We start from the raw sequence: 17,857 nt of genomic DNA, 5'->3' as shown, positions 1-17,857 counted from the left end.
ATTTATGCCTTATTGATCTCTATTACTAGTAAGATTAGCTAATCCCTTGTGATAGGAGTTGAAAATGATTTTTTTTAACTTATTGTTTCTCAAGAAGACTTTCTCTTTTGATTCATTGGTCTATGAAAATGATCCTGAGTTTCTCTTTAGCTTTATTAATATAATGAATTGTATATTAAACAATTTGTTAACACAGTGCCACATTGTTTTCATTTTGAAGTTTTATAATATACTAATACATTATGGAAATATTGCACTTCATTGCTCTTCTTTTTTAAAGAGTTTTTAGTATTATTTGTTTTTCCATATGACATTAGAATCGCTTGTCTATTTCCAAATACAAACCTATTTTTACTGAGATCATATTAACTTATACAATTTGAAGAGAATTGACTTTTTTCCTGATGTTGAATATTATTCGTCTTCTGTTGTTTTTCAGGAATGTAGGTCTTGAATTTCTTAGTAATATGATCTATTTTTTGCTATTTTAAATCTCAGATATTTATTTCTCATATTAATTTCATACCAGACTACCATACTAAATTATCTTTTCATTCATAACAGGTGCAAAATTATATAATTTGAAAGTACAGTAGTGATCATTTACTTTTTCTTTCCAATTTTTATATCTGCAAAATCTTGTTAAAGAAAGTAACTTTGATGTTTCTCTAGTAAATCTGAGTTTGACTTTTGGGCTGAGGGTATATATATTTCATTACTTTAAGTGCCTTTCTATTGTTGTTTTCCTAAGATTTATTTGTTAAATTAAGAACAATCAAAGACTGCTGTAAATATCTTGATAGGGTTTGTGAAGATAACCCTATGATTTTCTCTTCAGCTTTACCCACAAAATTAATTGCATATTAATAAATTTGCATTTCTGAAATGAACCCCACTGTTGGTAATATGTTATTATTTTAATGTGCTGTTAGAATCTGTTTGCTAATATGTGTGATTTTTATATTAATATTCTTTATTTTACCTTTTTTAATATAATTCTTTATTATCCATATTTTCCTTCACTGGTCATGTACTGTTATCTGGTATTAAGTACTTTGACAAAAAAATAGAATCTGAGTTCACTGAGCACTTTTCTAGCTGTGATGTAGTTATTTTATATGCCACTTACTTTAAGGGCTTGCCTTCAGGGATGGCTAATTAGAACAGACTAGATGGATACTTTCCAACACGTTGTTTTTTATATTAAAGAAAAGTTGTTCCGATCTTGGGCTTCTGGAAATATATGTCAGGGTACCAACCAATGGGAATAGCATCTCCTCACTAACTCTGAGGTTGTATGAACAGTAGCTCCTTGGGACAACGTTGCCTGAGCAACCACAGTCCTTTCAGTGATAGAAAGGCAGAACGCTGATGCACTGAGGTGAACCATCTCCTCCACCCTTTCCCTGGCCACCCCACTATTTGAACATACACATCTGCTTTTCTTACATATCAAAGGAAGATTAGGTTTCAATATTTAATCACCACTTGTCTAGAAATGACAATAAATAAAGACTGAGAAATGAAGCTTCAGAACCCTGCAGCCTTAATTAAGATTGGCTTTTTATGTGTACAATTCTAACTTGGTTTAGTATAAATATTATATTACTATCACAAAAAATAGTAATCTCTTTCATACATCTTTTTTGATTTGGTTTTTCTTTTCAATGCACTGAAATAATTTAAATAGGATTAGAATTGTCTATTGAAAAGTATTGGTAGAATTTCCCCACTAGATCACCTTCTTTTGTGAGTTTTAGGTATTTGAGCTTTTTCTCTATCTCTTCTATTAAAATCTGTAGGTTTAGATTTTCCTCCCCTTCTGAGATTAGGTTAAATAAATCACATTCTCTCAGAAAACTACCCAGTTTACCTAGATTTTTAAATAAATTTAAGCAATCTCTCTCTTATAAAGCTTTTATGTTCCCCTATTTTGTGACTATCCCTCCACATGTTATATTTTTCATAACTACAGAGTCTCGTGTTTTCTTGATTACACCCACCTTGTCACCACAATTGACTTTTGACTTATGTATCAATGTAACTGTTATTCTATATTTTCTTACTATTAATTTCAGCCTTTTTCTTTGTTAATTGCATACTGCTGTCTTATTTTAGTTTCTTTTCTTGTTCTTTTTAACTTTTTCAGTCCTTATTGATTTATCTGCTTTCTTTTAAAATTTTTTTTAATTGATTTGAAATTTAAAGGTATGAATTCCTCTCTGTGCATTTTTCTGGCAAATCCCAAAAGTATTGATCTATAGTGTTTTCATTATCATTCTTTTAAAGAAATTCTACCAATTCAGTTTGTATTCTTCTCTATCCTAAAAGTAATTTGAGATAAATTTTATTTGAATTTGCCAGGTAATCGAGTCTTTTTGTTTTCTAAGTTTCTTGTTAATTGCTAGTTTTATTGGATTATAGACAGAAAACACAGCAATATATACACTTTGGAAATATTAAAGGGTTTTTTGTAGTTATACTCAACATCTTATCAGCATTTCTAAAAAAGCCAACATCTTGATTTCAGGGAATAGCTTTAAACGTTTATGTTAGATTTATCTTCTTAATTGTCCACGTGCTCTGTCAGGGATTTAGGGAAGCTAACAAAACTCTTCTACCACAGGATATTTCTATCTCTCCTTATAGTTTCTGTAATGTCTGCTTTATGGGTATTGCTGCGGCATTATGTTTTGAACCGAAATTCATAACTGTTTTATGTGAATTATCATTAGCATGATAAAATACACTGCTTATTATTTAATCCTTTTTGGTCTGAATTCCACCTTGTCAGATATAAAGATTGCACCTTGCTTCATTTTCCATTTTCCATTTTTACTTTTGCCTATCCTTTTATTCTATTTCATTTAGAATCACTTATTTTGATTGAGTCTTTTTGTTTTGTGGCACAATCTGATAACTTTGTCTTTCAATATGTGAATTAAACCCATTGACATTTATTGCTTTGACAGATATGTCTGGTCTTAATTCAATGTCATTTAATGTCATATTTCCTATTTCTAGAGCTTTTTACAAAGTCTTTCAACATGAGATGTTTTGCTTTTTTGTTCATTATTTTTCAGTTAATAATTCTTCTGAACTTGTAAGAAGATTTTAATTTCTTTCTTCCTTTATTCTAATAGTTCCCTTCCTTGAACAATGATAGATTGGTTTCCTCTTCTTTCTGCCCAACCTTCTATCACCCCATGATTTAGTCACTAATTTTTACTTTCTTATTGTATACTTTGTGTTCTTGAATCTGATTTATACTTGTTTTCCTTGATTTATCAAGTTTAAATTATAGATAATCAGTAAAATTACTTCAAACTCCCATTTGTTCAGTTGTTCATTTTTACATTTTCATATAGTATTTTATTTTGTTTTGCTGCCTTAATCTCCACATTTGTTTCATCTCAGTCTTATAATCAATTACATTCAATAGTCATGACATGTCTTTTTATCAATTTCCCCAATCATCTCCTGGCTGACTTAAGTTCATTCTCAGGCAAGAATTCATGGGAAAAATATTAGTTGAACTCTTACTTGATTAAAACCAGTAAACTTTATACAGTTCGACTTACCCAATGATGAAATTCGTGTATCATGTGTTTTTTCTTTGAGTATTAGGTAGGTATTTCTATGTTAGTCTCTCTCATTGAATGGTTGCATTTGATAAATTTGAAGCCAATCTGATATCTCTTCATTCTGACTGAATCTTTTTTGACTGGAACCCTAATTTTTTCTCTGTCCTTAAAATCCAATAATTTTAATAAGCAACAACCAAAATTGACCACTCTAATTCCCCCCCAACTTGCTCAGAGAATGTTGCATTTTTTCAATATGTAGATTGCAATTACTTATTTTTTATTTAATCAAAGTTGTCTTGAATTATAATTTTGAGAAAAGTTCTTCCCTTTTTTTTCTTTTCTACTTGGGGAATTAATTTTGGTTATGGCAGAACTTCTTTGCCTGCATATTATATTTATCATTTTCTCTTGAAACTATTTTAAATCTAATTTTTGTTTATTTTTTCTCCTAACTATCCTCTGTCTTTTGCTGTCTTTCCCACAGTATTCTACTTTTCTTGCACAAGCTATGTCAATCTTATTCCTACAATTTTACTGGGCATTTTCCCATCATGTGGAATATTATTTTGTTATGTTTCTATTGTTTCTTTATTTATTCGCTGGCTTTACTTTTTTCATCAGCTTTTTGGCAGACCTTTTCTGGTGCATGTTTTTCATCTGTGGGTAGGATTTACTAATTCCTCTCACATTTTTTATGGAGAATCTTTGTGTCAGTGCTATACCCATCTCCTTATCATTGCTCATCACTGAATGAGTTGAATTTTCCTGGATGGACAATTGGAAGGAGGTACCTAAGCAAGATTTTAGGGAGGAGACAGGGTGGCCTTTTAGGTTTCTCATTCGCTGACTACTTCCAACTATTAGGCCTCCTCTTAATTCTTTGTATGGATGTGCCCCCTCTCTTTTTCTGCACAGAATGTCATATAACTGCCACTGAAAAAGGCCCTGCTCACCCTTGTTCTGTACTATTGGTTGTACTAAGGGTATAGCTTCTGAAGTTCAAATTGGGCACATTGCTTTTAGTTCAGAAAGTAAATTTTCACTGGAACTTCCTTATATACACTATCACTTGAGCTTTTGCCACTCTGCTCTGATTTTTTTCTTTAATTCTTCCCATGCCGCTTCTACCCATTAGAAGCAAAAGACCCAGTGAGGAAAAAGGGAGACAAATATTAGATTTTGAGAATGAATTATTTGAAATGAGATAAGAAATATTGGAAATAAGGTTTGAAAGGTATGCTTAGGCTGACATACTATGAATTTTGACCTTTAAGTTCATGGGAGCTGTATGATGTTTTTAAATGATGGATTAAAAAAATCACTTTACATAATTAATCAGACTTTGCAGACTAACTCTACATAAATGCATATATTTGTGCACAAAATAATGATATTTTTGGAATTAAAATAAGTTTGGACTAGTGAATAGGAATTAAAACTATAATTAGAACATTTATCTGTAAGAACAATGCATGCTATTTAAGAAATTCTGGAAACACAGATATGAATAATGCAGAAATTAAAATTTAAAAATTTTGGCTATAGTTACATATAAATGCATGCTTTTATTGTTCTAAAATTGGAATCATACTCTACATATTATGGTCTGCTTTGTATTCTTTTAAAATATATATTCTATTAAATAGGATTTTTATAATGGTTGCATAGTATCACATCATATGTAAGTAGTATAATTTATTTTATCAATTCTCTATTACAAAATATTTAGGTGTCTTTGACAGTATAAATAGTATTTTATTAGTCTGATCATTAGACAAATGGCTAATTCCCCTTTCTTGAATCCTTGAGGAAAATAGACATCATGATTTTTAAATGACTTCACCAGTTTGGTATATGAAATATGGTCTCACCCTTATGTTATTTCATAGTTTTAAGTATAAGTGAAATTGAGTTGTTTTTGTTTGTTTGTTCATTTGTTTGTTTTTCCTGAATTTATGGGGCATTTGAATTTCTCCTTTTATAAATTGCCTGTCCATGCTCTATGGCTGGGTAGCTTTGGTGTATTGTCCTTTTTCCATGAAAAAACTCTTTAGTGTAGCAAGTATCACTCCTCTTATTCATCTTTGGTTTGCTTTGTACTTTTGTCTGTCTTTTTAATATAGAACTTTAAATGATTATGAATCTAATAGTATGTTCCTTTATATTTTCTTCTTTTGTTTTTATACTTAGAAATTTCTCTTTTTCAAAGTCATACACATATGCAAATATTTTTTCATTTTTGAAATGTTGCAATTATCACTTATTAAATTGTTAAATGATCTGAGGACTGTTTCTGTATTTTTCTATCATGTTTCCTTTGTCTTGCTGATGCTTCTTTACCAGTACTATGCTTGTTTACTTACTGAGTTTTATAATATGTTATATTATCTTAGCTTGCACGATATCATTACAAAATAATATAACATACTCCTGTATAATTTTCAATTTCAAAATTTATAGTGTTCACCCATATAAACTATATAAACTTAAAAATATTTTGGCATGTTGCAAAAAAAAGAGTGCTTTGAAATTTTTATTTTGGCAACATTAAAACTAAAATATTATTTAGGGAGAATTGATTATCAGGAACACTGTATATCATTTTCTAAAATTTTTATATTTTTCTCTAAACTATTTTGTAGATTTTTCATGTAATATGAACACACATGCATATGACTTTTTTCCGTGTATTTTGTATTTTATATCAGATTAATTCACATTCTCATTAACAATATAAAAGCAACCTATTTCTTTAGGAAATTATTGAAAATCTTTCCACTATTATATAGTGCATTTTTTGCCACTATATGTCTTTAGAAATTCTATTGTGAAAATAGTTTTGCATTAATTGTTTTACCCTTTTCAGCTCTTAGTTTTATTTTAAAATTTTAAAAAGAAAATCCTTAACATTTTTTGTTCATTTTATTTTATTTTAAATAAGAAAAAAGTCATTAACTATAACTCATCAGATGATTATACTACACAAAAATAAAATATTTTAATAACTAATAATATTGTTACCAAAAGTTCTGTACTTGTCTCCATGGCCCACCAAAGAATGAGGACAAATGGTTTGAGGAAAAGGAAAGAGAAGTTTATTAATTTACCTGCAAATGAGGAGGCTGGCAGAATCTTATCTTAAAGGGCCATCATCCTTCCTTTAAGCAGAAATACAGAACTTTTAAAAGGGAGGTTTCAGCTTTGGGCTATTGCTGTTTAACTACAGCATCTTCTGTGAAGACAAGCTCATGGCCTCTGCCTGGACAATTCCATTGAGCCATCTCCTGTGGTACACAGATAAAAGAAAACAAAGAACATTCCTCTGCCCTTCTGATTACTGGCCTTAGGCAAGAAGGGCAGGTTTTAATTCCCAAAAAGAGTTGGGGTGGGGGTTTAAAAAGACAACTTGTAATACATTTTGCTTTTTTTCAGGCCCTTACCTCTGTTACAATACAGATAAATTGATTTTATCCTCATTATTGTCAATATTATTAATTGCCTTATGATATCATATAGCATTTATCTGCTTAAATATTTGATATATCACAAATTCAGACCCCAAATTCCTAAACTAACTATGGTTATTTTTGTAGATCAAAATATAATATCTAATGTTGTTATTTACATTTTAGGTTAGTGGGATGGTTTGGCCATGATCTCAGCACAAGATTTCAAATGGATAACAGTAAGTGTATTCAATTTTACCTCCTAAGTCATTTTGTTTTAATTTCATTTCAATTTTCATCTGTCTTTGTATTATATGTAATATACATGCCCCATGGAGAGTGTACTTTGTAAATGTCACTGAGAATTCTTAAAATAAGAAATGATATTTCCAGAGTGTAAGACTACATGTTTATAGATTTTAGCATGAGTTTGAGTGTATTCCTTTGTAGGGAGATAAAAGGAAATAAAGTCTAACACACAATACATGTGGCTTGGTCAAATCCCATCAATATGGTGTGCCCAAAACATCAGGCAGTGAGGACAGAAGGGAATTTGGGGTTGGAGATCAGATATAGAGAGACTTGGGTGTTAGTCTCGTTTTGCTGCTTAATAGTTTTGTGATCTTGCACAAGTTATATCATCTTGGATCATTTTTTCCCACATACCTAATATGAATAATAACACCCATTTAAGTGTTTAGTTTAAGGGTAAGTCAAGTTCAAAATTGTAAACCAAGCTGCACCATAGCAGTGCTTTAATAAATATTCATTTTTATGCCTCTTTTTTTTCTAAATATCCTCCATTTGTGGCTTTTGCCACATACCAAAGAGTGTAGCAATCCCAATGAGCAGTTAAACGTTAGTGGGTAGAAATGAAACTCTACAACACATATGACTCACAAACTCCGCTGCTTCTTTAACCTGAGTGATTCTATTTCTCAGTCACTTGGGATATAGAAAGCATCACAGGTGTTTTGAGAATTCAACATAAACTTGATCCTTCAGATTCCTTCAAACCCCAAGAGAATGTTTTATATATGCAAATGCTCCTCCACTTACGATGTAGTTATGTCTCAATAAATCCTTGTAAATTGAAAAATCATAAGTGAAAAATGCACTCAATACACCTAACCTGACAGTCACGGTAGCTTAGCCTAGCCTACCTTAGACATACTCAGAACACTTACATCAGTCTACAGTTGGGCAAAATCATCTAACATAAAGCCTATTTTACAACAAAGTGTTCAATATATCAAGTAATTTACTGAATACTGTGCTGAAAGTGAAAAACAGAACGGTTGTACGGGTGCTTGAAGTATGGTTTCTACTGAGCGTGAATTGCTTTCCCATCGCTGTAAAGTTGAAAAATTTTAAAGTCCAAGCACTGGAAGTGGAAAATCATTTGTATTTGGATTTGCAACATTCAAATTACAAAATAGGCTATTCCTGTCAAATCAGGAAACCTGTATTTTTATCTTGTCTGTTGAAGTAATCAGCTCTGTTATTCTTAATTCTTAAATTCTTTGAGGTGGCTTTCCTTATCTGCAAATAAAAGAATTAAATTAGATCAGGGTAGCCAAACTTTTTCTATGAAAGATGAGACAGAAAATGTTTTAAGCCTTTTAGGCTACACAGTTCCTGTGGAAAATACTCAGCTCTGTCACTGTGGTGCTAAAGCAGCCATAGATGTCACACAAATGAATAACTGTGGGTATGTTCCAAAAAAGCTGTATTTAAAAAACAGGTAGTGGGTCAAATTTGGCCCACAGGCCATAGTTTTTCAAGTCCTGGATCCAATGAATATTTAAAAAGCCATAATATTTTAACATTCTTTTAGTCAATCTTAGTTTTAACTTGATCTGGAGCTAGACATCTTAACCCTATAGGATTTAACTTAATCTATTTAATTGTAATTGGGATATTATCTGCTATTAATTTACCTATTTTATATATCATATTTGGGCAGATCTTTTTTTAAAGCTCCCTCCCATCCTTTTCCAATGAGAAGCCACTTGACCTAATAATCCTAGAGCTAAAAGTCACCTTCATAAGTCATTTCATTCATATTTCTGCCTTTAGGTGACATGACAATTATATTCCATTCAAATTTTGAAGTTCTCTCTCATTGACATGGTTTCATAGTAAAAAAGCAAAGCATGGGCAGCACAAGGAATGCTGCCTTGGGAATGGGAAGGCAGGGGATGGGGTCTAGAAAAACTTCCAGAAGAGGTAATTTTTATATTGTGTCTAAAGGTTCTAGTGGCTCCATTGAGTTTCTTTTAAATATCTCAGAAATCCTAAATGTTTAAGTTTTACTCTTTTACTCTTTACCATTTGACTGTCTTTATGGACACTTTCTAAGGTACATCCTATAAAAATGACATGATATTAATTTTTCAGAGCTGCAGTTAATCCCTGGGGCCAGTGGATTCCGAATTTCAAATCCTCCCATTTTGTTGGTTTGTTCCTTACACGCTAGTTTAGAGGTAAGTTATCTATGTTTCAAACTTCCCACATCTTTATCTTTTTTTTGACCTGATTGCAACAATTTGTAGTACTTTTCCTGCTAAACAGCATAATTATAAACGTGTGCTGTGCATGAGCAAGGGACAAAAGGCAGCATTCTCCTTTACGAAAGTACCCATGTGGTGATTGTGTCCTTTCATTTATATCACCACCCCTAGCACATGCTAGGCACATCAGTGACACAGAGCAAATATTAAATGGAACTCAGGGGGAGACACATTTTTTTGTTCCACTTAGAATCTGTGTAAACTTGAATAAGTTACTTAACCTTCTTTTGGTCTCTCTATATACTAACTAAGCATGCAATATTTTGTTCTTCATTAATCCACTCGTTCAACATGAATTTATTGAGAAAGTATTATGTGCCGGATGTTGTGACTACTGGAGACTCTGTTTCTTCTAGCTCAGTGTGAGTCAACGAACTGACAAAGTGCTATGTGACAAAGCACAGGAACACTTACTTTAAGGAGAAAAAAAAACTATGACTAATCAGAGTAAAACAAAGATTAAGTAAGGTTTCTTCATGAGGTAGGTGGGTGGGTTTTTCTTGTTTTTTTTTTTTTTAACTAAGGCTTCTATGCCTTTATGTCCATATATAATTTCTACAATTATTAACTCAATATTTTCTTTTAAATTTGTTCATATTTTTACATAAATTTAGTCTCACCCTGAAATTCATATCCATAAAATCAGTTAGTTTATATATAATAGATAAATATAGATAAACAGGTATACATATCTAGAAAATACACTGATTCCTTAGATATTATTAGAGTTAGACTAAATTTATTCAAGTAAATATATTGCTTAATAATTATATACTGTATAGTTAATAATAATATTAACATACATATTAAGTCAATATATATTTTATATACATATATTTAAATACAATATATTTTAAGTAAATATACATATGCATTTCTAACAGAGGCTATATATGTTTATAGATAGATAGATATAGCTATTCAAAGAGGAATTTGAATTTTTTTCTTTAATTCTGGCTCAAATCATCTAGTTTATGGTAGTTCATGAAATTCTGTTGTAGAGGATTCCAGCATCAAATGAGTGACTGGATAAAGACTTTCAAAATTCCTTCCAAATCTAAAATTCTAGAATTCTGTGAACAATTATAGCAGTTTCTCATTCTGGCCACTGGATGGCAGTGTCAAGTTCCTCTGTTTTTCTGCAACTTCAACACTGCATAGTGATACTCTCATTTCATTCCATCCAGATTTAAAGAGCATCTACTCAGTTTGATCACTAGATGGAGCTTGTGCTGTTTTCACTTGGCAGAATTTTTTTTTTTTTTTAACTTGGAAAATAGACCCAGTAACGAGATTTTTCAGCCAGTGCTACCTTTTTTTGAAAGTTTTTTTGAGCAAAAATATGCTTAGTAAATTAGATGATGATATCTGAGTTATTTTTATGCTATCCATTCAAAGAAACATTTTGTTTTTCAAACAAAACAAAGGTCCTGCTTTCTTTGCAAGTTTTATATCAGGGATAAGATCAATTACGATATGAAAAGCACTAAGACATACCTATCTGTGGAAGAACTAGTACTTGAAGAAATTTCCTCTGATTTTCCTTATCTTTGCAAGTGACTTCTCAGAGGTATCTAGAGGTTTCCTTGTAGGCACTCTCATTTTGGTATGCTCTCTGCAGCGGGCAGGCTGGCTTTTCTTCCAGTAGTCACCGTTTCCTCGTGGAAAATGAGGCAGATTCTTATTTTTCCTATCACTTTATCTTCCTTCCAAACTGTATTACAGTCATCTAGACAAAGTTTTTACTTTCATTTACAATCTGAGGACTCATTTTTTTTTTTCCCTTTCATGTCTAAATTTAAACCCAGCAAAAGGACCCTAAAAGCCAAGAGAAGGAGGGTATACACTTCTCTGGAGCTTCTTATCACTTAAGCATTTCTCTAGAGCCTCTTACTGAAGTCATTCACTATGGAGGCTATATTCTAAACAAAATCTTGAGTTAATCAAGCCTTATATAGGTCAAAGTGTTTTTCAGAATTCTTCCCCCTGTTATAAGTTACAAAAAATTAAAATTACAAAATAATGCATTTATAATAATTGCTTCCCATTCTGTATCTAACTGTGTAAGTGCTCTACTTTCTAGACACTTACAAGCTTGCCATATGAGTAAGCATCAGTGAATTTAGCCATGGTATTACTTACCTTATCATTTTAAAATAGTTCATTGCATTGTAGGAGATAGAGGGTTGAAGTTTGAATAAATTAAAGAAATAAATGTATGAATCAAACTGCTGTCATTGCCTCTTCCTTCAAAAAATATTCTGCATAGTGAAATGCCAACTGGAGGAGAGATTCTATATTTGAGAATCAATTGCACATAAATAAGAGCTCAGATTTTCAGTGCAATGATTTTTTTAAAAAGATATTAATGTGGCTTTGCTTATAATTGCATGAATACATGATTGATTGATATTAAAATAGCACCTTATAATTGGTTTCAAACTGTCCTTTTCTTTATATTATTGGATCTTAGTCATTTATACAATAATTTCTTAAATAGTCTGGATTAAGAGAAGGAGCATGAGGCTGGGACTCAGGAGCAAGCACTCTGTCCCTCTCTGGACGCTAAGTGTGACCTTACACAAGCAACAACTACTCTTGAATTTATTTGCTTTGATTTTTAAATGAAGATGTTTGGACTAGATTACTTTAGAAGTCCCCTCAATCTTCCAATTACTTATTTGAAATTAAATAATACATTTATATTGTATTTTGAAAGTTCATATTTATATGTAGCAATAGGTAGACAATTTTTAGACCCTTTCAGTATACAAGTTCATCACAAAATAAATATCTTCAAAACACAAAATTAGAGCATTCAATTAAAATACATGGAAGAGTCAAAAGACTCACAACACAAAAGTGCACTATGTGTTTCCTCACAAAGTTATTAGGAAGCCAATTTTATAAATTAAAAAAAATGACAATTGAACACATCATACTATACTTATTTTTCCTGTTTAATCTTATCTAACTTGCCTGTCCCTGCCCTCCGAGAATGTTGATTCTTGGCCCTGATCCACAACTTGGCTGGTTTCCCTTGTGTCGTCAGTGTGCCAAGTCTACCTACATTTTGTTTTACATGAGCAAATGAAGAGATACTTCCTACCAAATTCTTTGTAAATTCAGGTCATCTGAGTCCTGAAGCAGTATTGTTTGCGCTCGAGATCTCAGTGGCTTATGAAAGAAATAAATCAGGCTTCACTTGCAACTGATATCTTTGTAGGCTTCAAACACAGTCTGAGGTCTGGCTGAAGAGAGAGAGAGACAGGTACCATTCTATTCTCTTTCTCCTCTTTTCCTTAGGTACCATTACCTTCAATGCAACTCCCATCCTCTCCTTCGGCCAAACCCACAGCCTCCATGCAATACAGCTCCTGAAAATCTACGCCTGAATGGTTTGAGTCCTATTAGAATGCCTGCCCACTCAGGCAACGTGTACATACAAAAATAAATATTTTCACAGACTTGATAAAGTCTGGTATCACCAGATGACCCTATCTTTGCTCTTGATATTTTTGCTCATAATACAGAAAAGGGACATTAAGTGGCAGGCCAGTGCATCATGCTCTGTTTGCAGTTTACTCAGTTCTTATACATAGGATATATTTTTAAACTCTACTTGACCTTAAGAGATAAGCCAGAAAAGCACGTCTGTACTGACCCCTAATGTTCCAACAGCAGTTATTGTGTGCCCTTGTCACTCATCTTAATATAAGACACCTCAGGCAGCAAAGACAGTATTTTCACACCAATGCTAGAGTTTAGAAGGGGAAAAAAAGAGGAAAGAGGAAGGAAGGAAGGAAGGAAGGAAGGAAGGAAGGAAGGAAGGAAGGAAGGAAGGAAGGAAGAGAGGAAGAGAGGGAGGGAGGGAGGGAGGACCAAATGCTTCAGTAATAATAAATATTTTTTGTTTGTTTGTTTGTTTGTTTTTGAGACAGAGTCTCACTCTGTTGCTGAGGCTAGAGTGCCATGGTGTCAGCCTAGCTCACAGCAACCTCAGACTCTTGGGCTCAAGCGATCCTCCTGCCTCAGCAATTTTCTAACATTATTTGCTTCCATGTCTGAGAAAACTTAGCTTTATTATTTAACTGCTTGTTTGCTTACTGTTCAACTGAGAGAGATTTAGGAGTCAGTAAAACAATTATAAATAATATTGGTAACACCACTTTCCACGTATGCGTGCGTGTTTCACTCATATTGCACTTTTTGTGGACCACACAAACTTTATATCAGAATAGAAAAAGCCTTTTTGGATATGATTTTATAAAATAGTTTTGGGGGAAAAGCTTAAATTTTATAACATTTAAATGCATTTATTAAGGTGAGTTTTACATACTCAGTTTATTTAAAATAACTCTGAAGGTATGCAATATTAACTTAATACTTTGTTTTGCAAATATTCTTTAAGTGATACTTGTACAATTTTTCTGTCATGGAAAATTCACCTTCAGTTTTTAGTGACAAAGCATTTAAAAGAAGACATGCTTTTACAAAAAATATTATGTATAGGGGATGTTTACTGGGAAAAAGTGGACATTTCCTTTTTTATGCATGATTTATACTTAACTTTTGCTTCTTTGTAAATGAATACAACACTTTGATCCGATTGTTTCTCATTCTGCAGATCTTTAAGCAGGCAACTATGAAAGCATTGAGGAGAAAATCTATTATGCTAACTGGTTATCTGGAATACCTGATCAATCATTACTACAGCAAAGATAAAGCAGACACCAAGAAACCAATGGTGAACATAATTACGCCATCCCGTGTAGAGGATCGGGGTTGCCAGCTGACACTAACATTTTCTATTTCTAAGAAAAATGTTTTCCAAGAACTAGAAAAAAGAGGAGTAGTTGTAAGTATGTCTCTTGCTTTGCCCCCAGGTTTTCTTTATGGGCTGCATGCTGAGGACAAAAATTGGATCTTTTGGTTTATTCAGTGTTCCATGTTATTTCACACCGATCAGTCAGTTAAGGATAAATTAAGTGCCAAGTAAGCAGTCAGCATCGTGCTAACTGAAGGGCGTAGAGATCTGTCACTTCTGATAAAAGGGAAGGAACCACAAATTTTGGTGAAAGGAAATAGTTTTGTGTAACTTATTCATCCTTTTCATAACAGTTTGGGCAGGAAATAATTATTTTATAATTGATCAGGACATGTTTTCACTAGTTTGTACTAGTGGAAACTTCAATATATATTTATCGGATAAATGGAATTAAAGAGCATATCCATTTAGTGAAGGGAAAAATAAATCAGTCCTATGTAATTGCTTGATAGAACTAAGTTATTTTGATAGAATTAAGTTATTTTCAACCTTGTGACTTAAGTCAAAAAAGATATATAGACACTTGTCATGAGTGGTAACATTGCAAGGAGTAATTTTTTTTTTTTAACCCTTGACTTTATGCAGCCTTCTTAATCTCTTGGAGAACCATTGGTAATAAATGTTAACTGAGTAATTTCAGGGGAAAAAGTTGATAACACATATATTTCTCATGATAATGTAATTTAATCACTGTTCCACTCATGTGGACCTCCAAACTTTTAGGAGAGGTTACTCCCAACTCCAGGGACACAAGTCAAAATATCAAGATTCCAGATCAAGCTCTGCCATTTCCAAGCTCTGTCTGTCCTCTTGGGAAAGTTCATTAAGATCTACTGGCTTGAGATTTTTTTCCATCTGTATTTTGGGTGTAAAAATACTCACCTCAAAGAGTTGCTATGGGAATTAAATGAGACAGCATACATAAACTATATGCGATTAATATATTGTCTAGTCTACGGTGGGTATTTCTTCAAGTTAGCCATAGTGATCTTCAAGCCAGGTCAAATGGTCTGGTGCTACTTCAGGACCTACCAGCGTTCCCAGAGATGTAACCCACTCCTTACCTGCAAGGTCAAAGATCAGAGAATTAAATTTAAGGATCATTTGCTAAAATTCTCCAGATCTCAGTGAAATTCTCATTCATTTAAATTTGTCCAAGGGTTCCAGTCCCTCCAGGATTTTCCCACAGAAAAATTGTCTCTATGATCTGTTGGATGCTTAAAAAAGCTAACTGCTAAGTGGACTTCAGGGAAGTACTTTGGATATTCATGTATCAACCCATTCTTACTTTAATTATTTTGAAGAGGAAAGTTTCAAGTAACATAAAAACACTATGTTTTACTTAACATGAAAACAATTTGCTTACCTATTAATATTTAAGAAAATCAGAATTAATGCTTTGCATAAGTTTACCTTGAATGTAGCTTTTCTATGTGTGAATAATGCTATCATTATTGTGACTTCATTTATGTTTGTTCCCACAGTGTGACAAGCGGGAACCAAATGGCATTCGAGTGGCTCCAGTTCCTCTCTATAATTCTTTCCATGATGTTTATAGATTTATCAATCTGCTCAATTCTGTGCTTGACTCTACACAAACAAAAAATTAACAGTGTTTTCTAGAATAACTTAGACAAATTATACTGAAAGGTGCTGTGCTTATTTTACTGGTATTCATTTTTTATAATTATTGACAGTATTTCAAAATTGACTGCATATAACTGGCAATAAATCGTATACTTTACAGAAAAATATGATATAATTTTTCAGTCTATGGCCTTGAGGAGTCCACATGGCTGTCTAGTCTCTTAGTGTGTGGGGGATCAAAGACTATATTGGTCCAAGTATTATGGACAGAGTCTCAATTAGCTGTCACATTTCATGGTCATCAAAATGTTTTATGCTGGTTTAATTTGTAATGACTGACAAATTCATAATTTACGTGGAATTCTTGTGTTAGTTTTGAAAATAGTACTTTAATTTGAACGTACCAAGGAAAAGAAAAGACATTTCCTGGCATAGTGGCTTTCAAATATTTTTGGCCACAATCCACATTATTACTGCTGATCTCTAATATCAGTCTAGAGACTGTTGGTCTCTAATATCAGAGACTGGTATTTAAGTGTATATGCCAAATTTTATTGACTCTAAGATATTTTTGTCATATTTTAACAACTTTGAAAGATGACATATCTTTCAATTTTCAATAAATAGCTTCTTACAAGCTCCATTGGCCATTCTCTCACATTACCATCTCTGAAATTAGCATGCTTCTCATAATGAGTAGGTACCATCTTGTATTTGATTTAAAGAAATGGTACTTTAGCAAAAGTAAAAGTTGTCTAAATTATTTGCCTGTGCTCTAATATTTATTATTCTATTTTTATCTCATTATAAGAAATGTTGGTTGAAACTCATTAAATTGATTTCCTCACTCACTCTTGGGACCTGATCCACACTTTCAAGAATGTTACTTTATTTAATGTTATCATAATCTCTTTTTTTTAATGGTACCTTCCCTTGAGATAAGAGCTTAGATATTACTCTTTCTCCAAAAGTAGTGAATAAATCACCCGAGATATTTTTTGAAGATTAGAACTAGGAAATGAATGCTTTTACCCTTGGACCTTTTTATGTCAAATCTGTGTACCTTGCTTATCCACTATTGTAACTAAAGTTACACTCAGCCCTGTTGGACTTCACTAGTTTTCAGTTGTTGATGCCACAGCCACTATTTATGAATTGGCAAAAATAGTCTACATTTATATACATAGCCAGCAAGAAAGAGTGACTACAACATAATTATTGCTCCTGATTAAACAAATTTGAATTGAATTAAACTAACTTAGACAACCTCTTTGGATGGTAGACCTAAATAGTAAAATGTGGAACTCTGACATCAACACCTACCACCACCAGCAGCTACTGATATTTATCAAGTACTTATCATGCACTATGTATTGGGCTGTGCTACTTATGTGGTATCTTGCTTAATTGAGTGGTTACGTAATTGCTTTCATAAAGCTTCCCACTAACATTCATCTTCATCGATGGAAGAGTTCTCAAAACCTTAAAACTCAACCATATATGGCTTCATGTAGAAGGAATCACTTTTGAACCTCACAGTGGTAAACAAAACAGATGTGGTTCCAGTTCCCATGGAACATGAGCTTACTTAGTAGGATAAACACATATTAAAGATGTAAATACATAACTACAAATCATAACTTCTATGAAAGACAAATAGATGATACTATGAGCAAAAAACCCTGAGGGATATTAAATAGATGGTTGAGTAAGGAAAAGTCTTTGAAGGTGCTTCTAAGTTTAGGCTTTAAAATATTCCATGCTAATCACATTAAAAGTATATCAAATTTATGTACAAATTATTCAAAGCACCATGTACTCATCACCCAGGTTAAG

General features: G+C 32.4%; 1 protein-coding gene across 3 annotated transcripts in view; it reads left to right on the top strand.

The window, feature by feature from the left end:
• Positions 1-16,186, top strand: part of KYNU (kynureninase) — a 124,800-nt gene extending 108,614 nt beyond the window's left edge. For all 3 annotated transcript variants that reach the window (XM_045558886.1, XM_045558885.1, XM_045558883.1), the window contains 4 exons: positions 7,220-7,272; positions 9,434-9,519; positions 14,234-14,464; positions 15,919-16,186. In XM_045558886.1, coding sequence (XP_045414842.1) covers positions 7,220-7,272; positions 9,434-9,519; positions 14,234-14,464; positions 15,919-16,044 — 496 coding nt within the window. In that variant the 3' untranslated portion in view covers positions 16,045-16,186. The remainder of the gene's footprint in view (positions 1-7,219; positions 7,273-9,433; positions 9,520-14,233; positions 14,465-15,918) is intronic.
• Positions 16,187-17,857: the final 1,671 nt, after the last annotated feature.

Source organism: Lemur catta, chromosome 8, assembly GCF_020740605.2.
Source record: "Lemur catta isolate mLemCat1 chromosome 8, mLemCat1.pri, whole genome shotgun sequence".
NCBI lineage: Eukaryota > Metazoa > Chordata > Mammalia > Primates > Lemuridae > Lemur > Lemur catta.
Note: the sequence above shows the minus strand (reverse complement) of the source record. Positions and strands in the feature narration are given on the sequence as shown.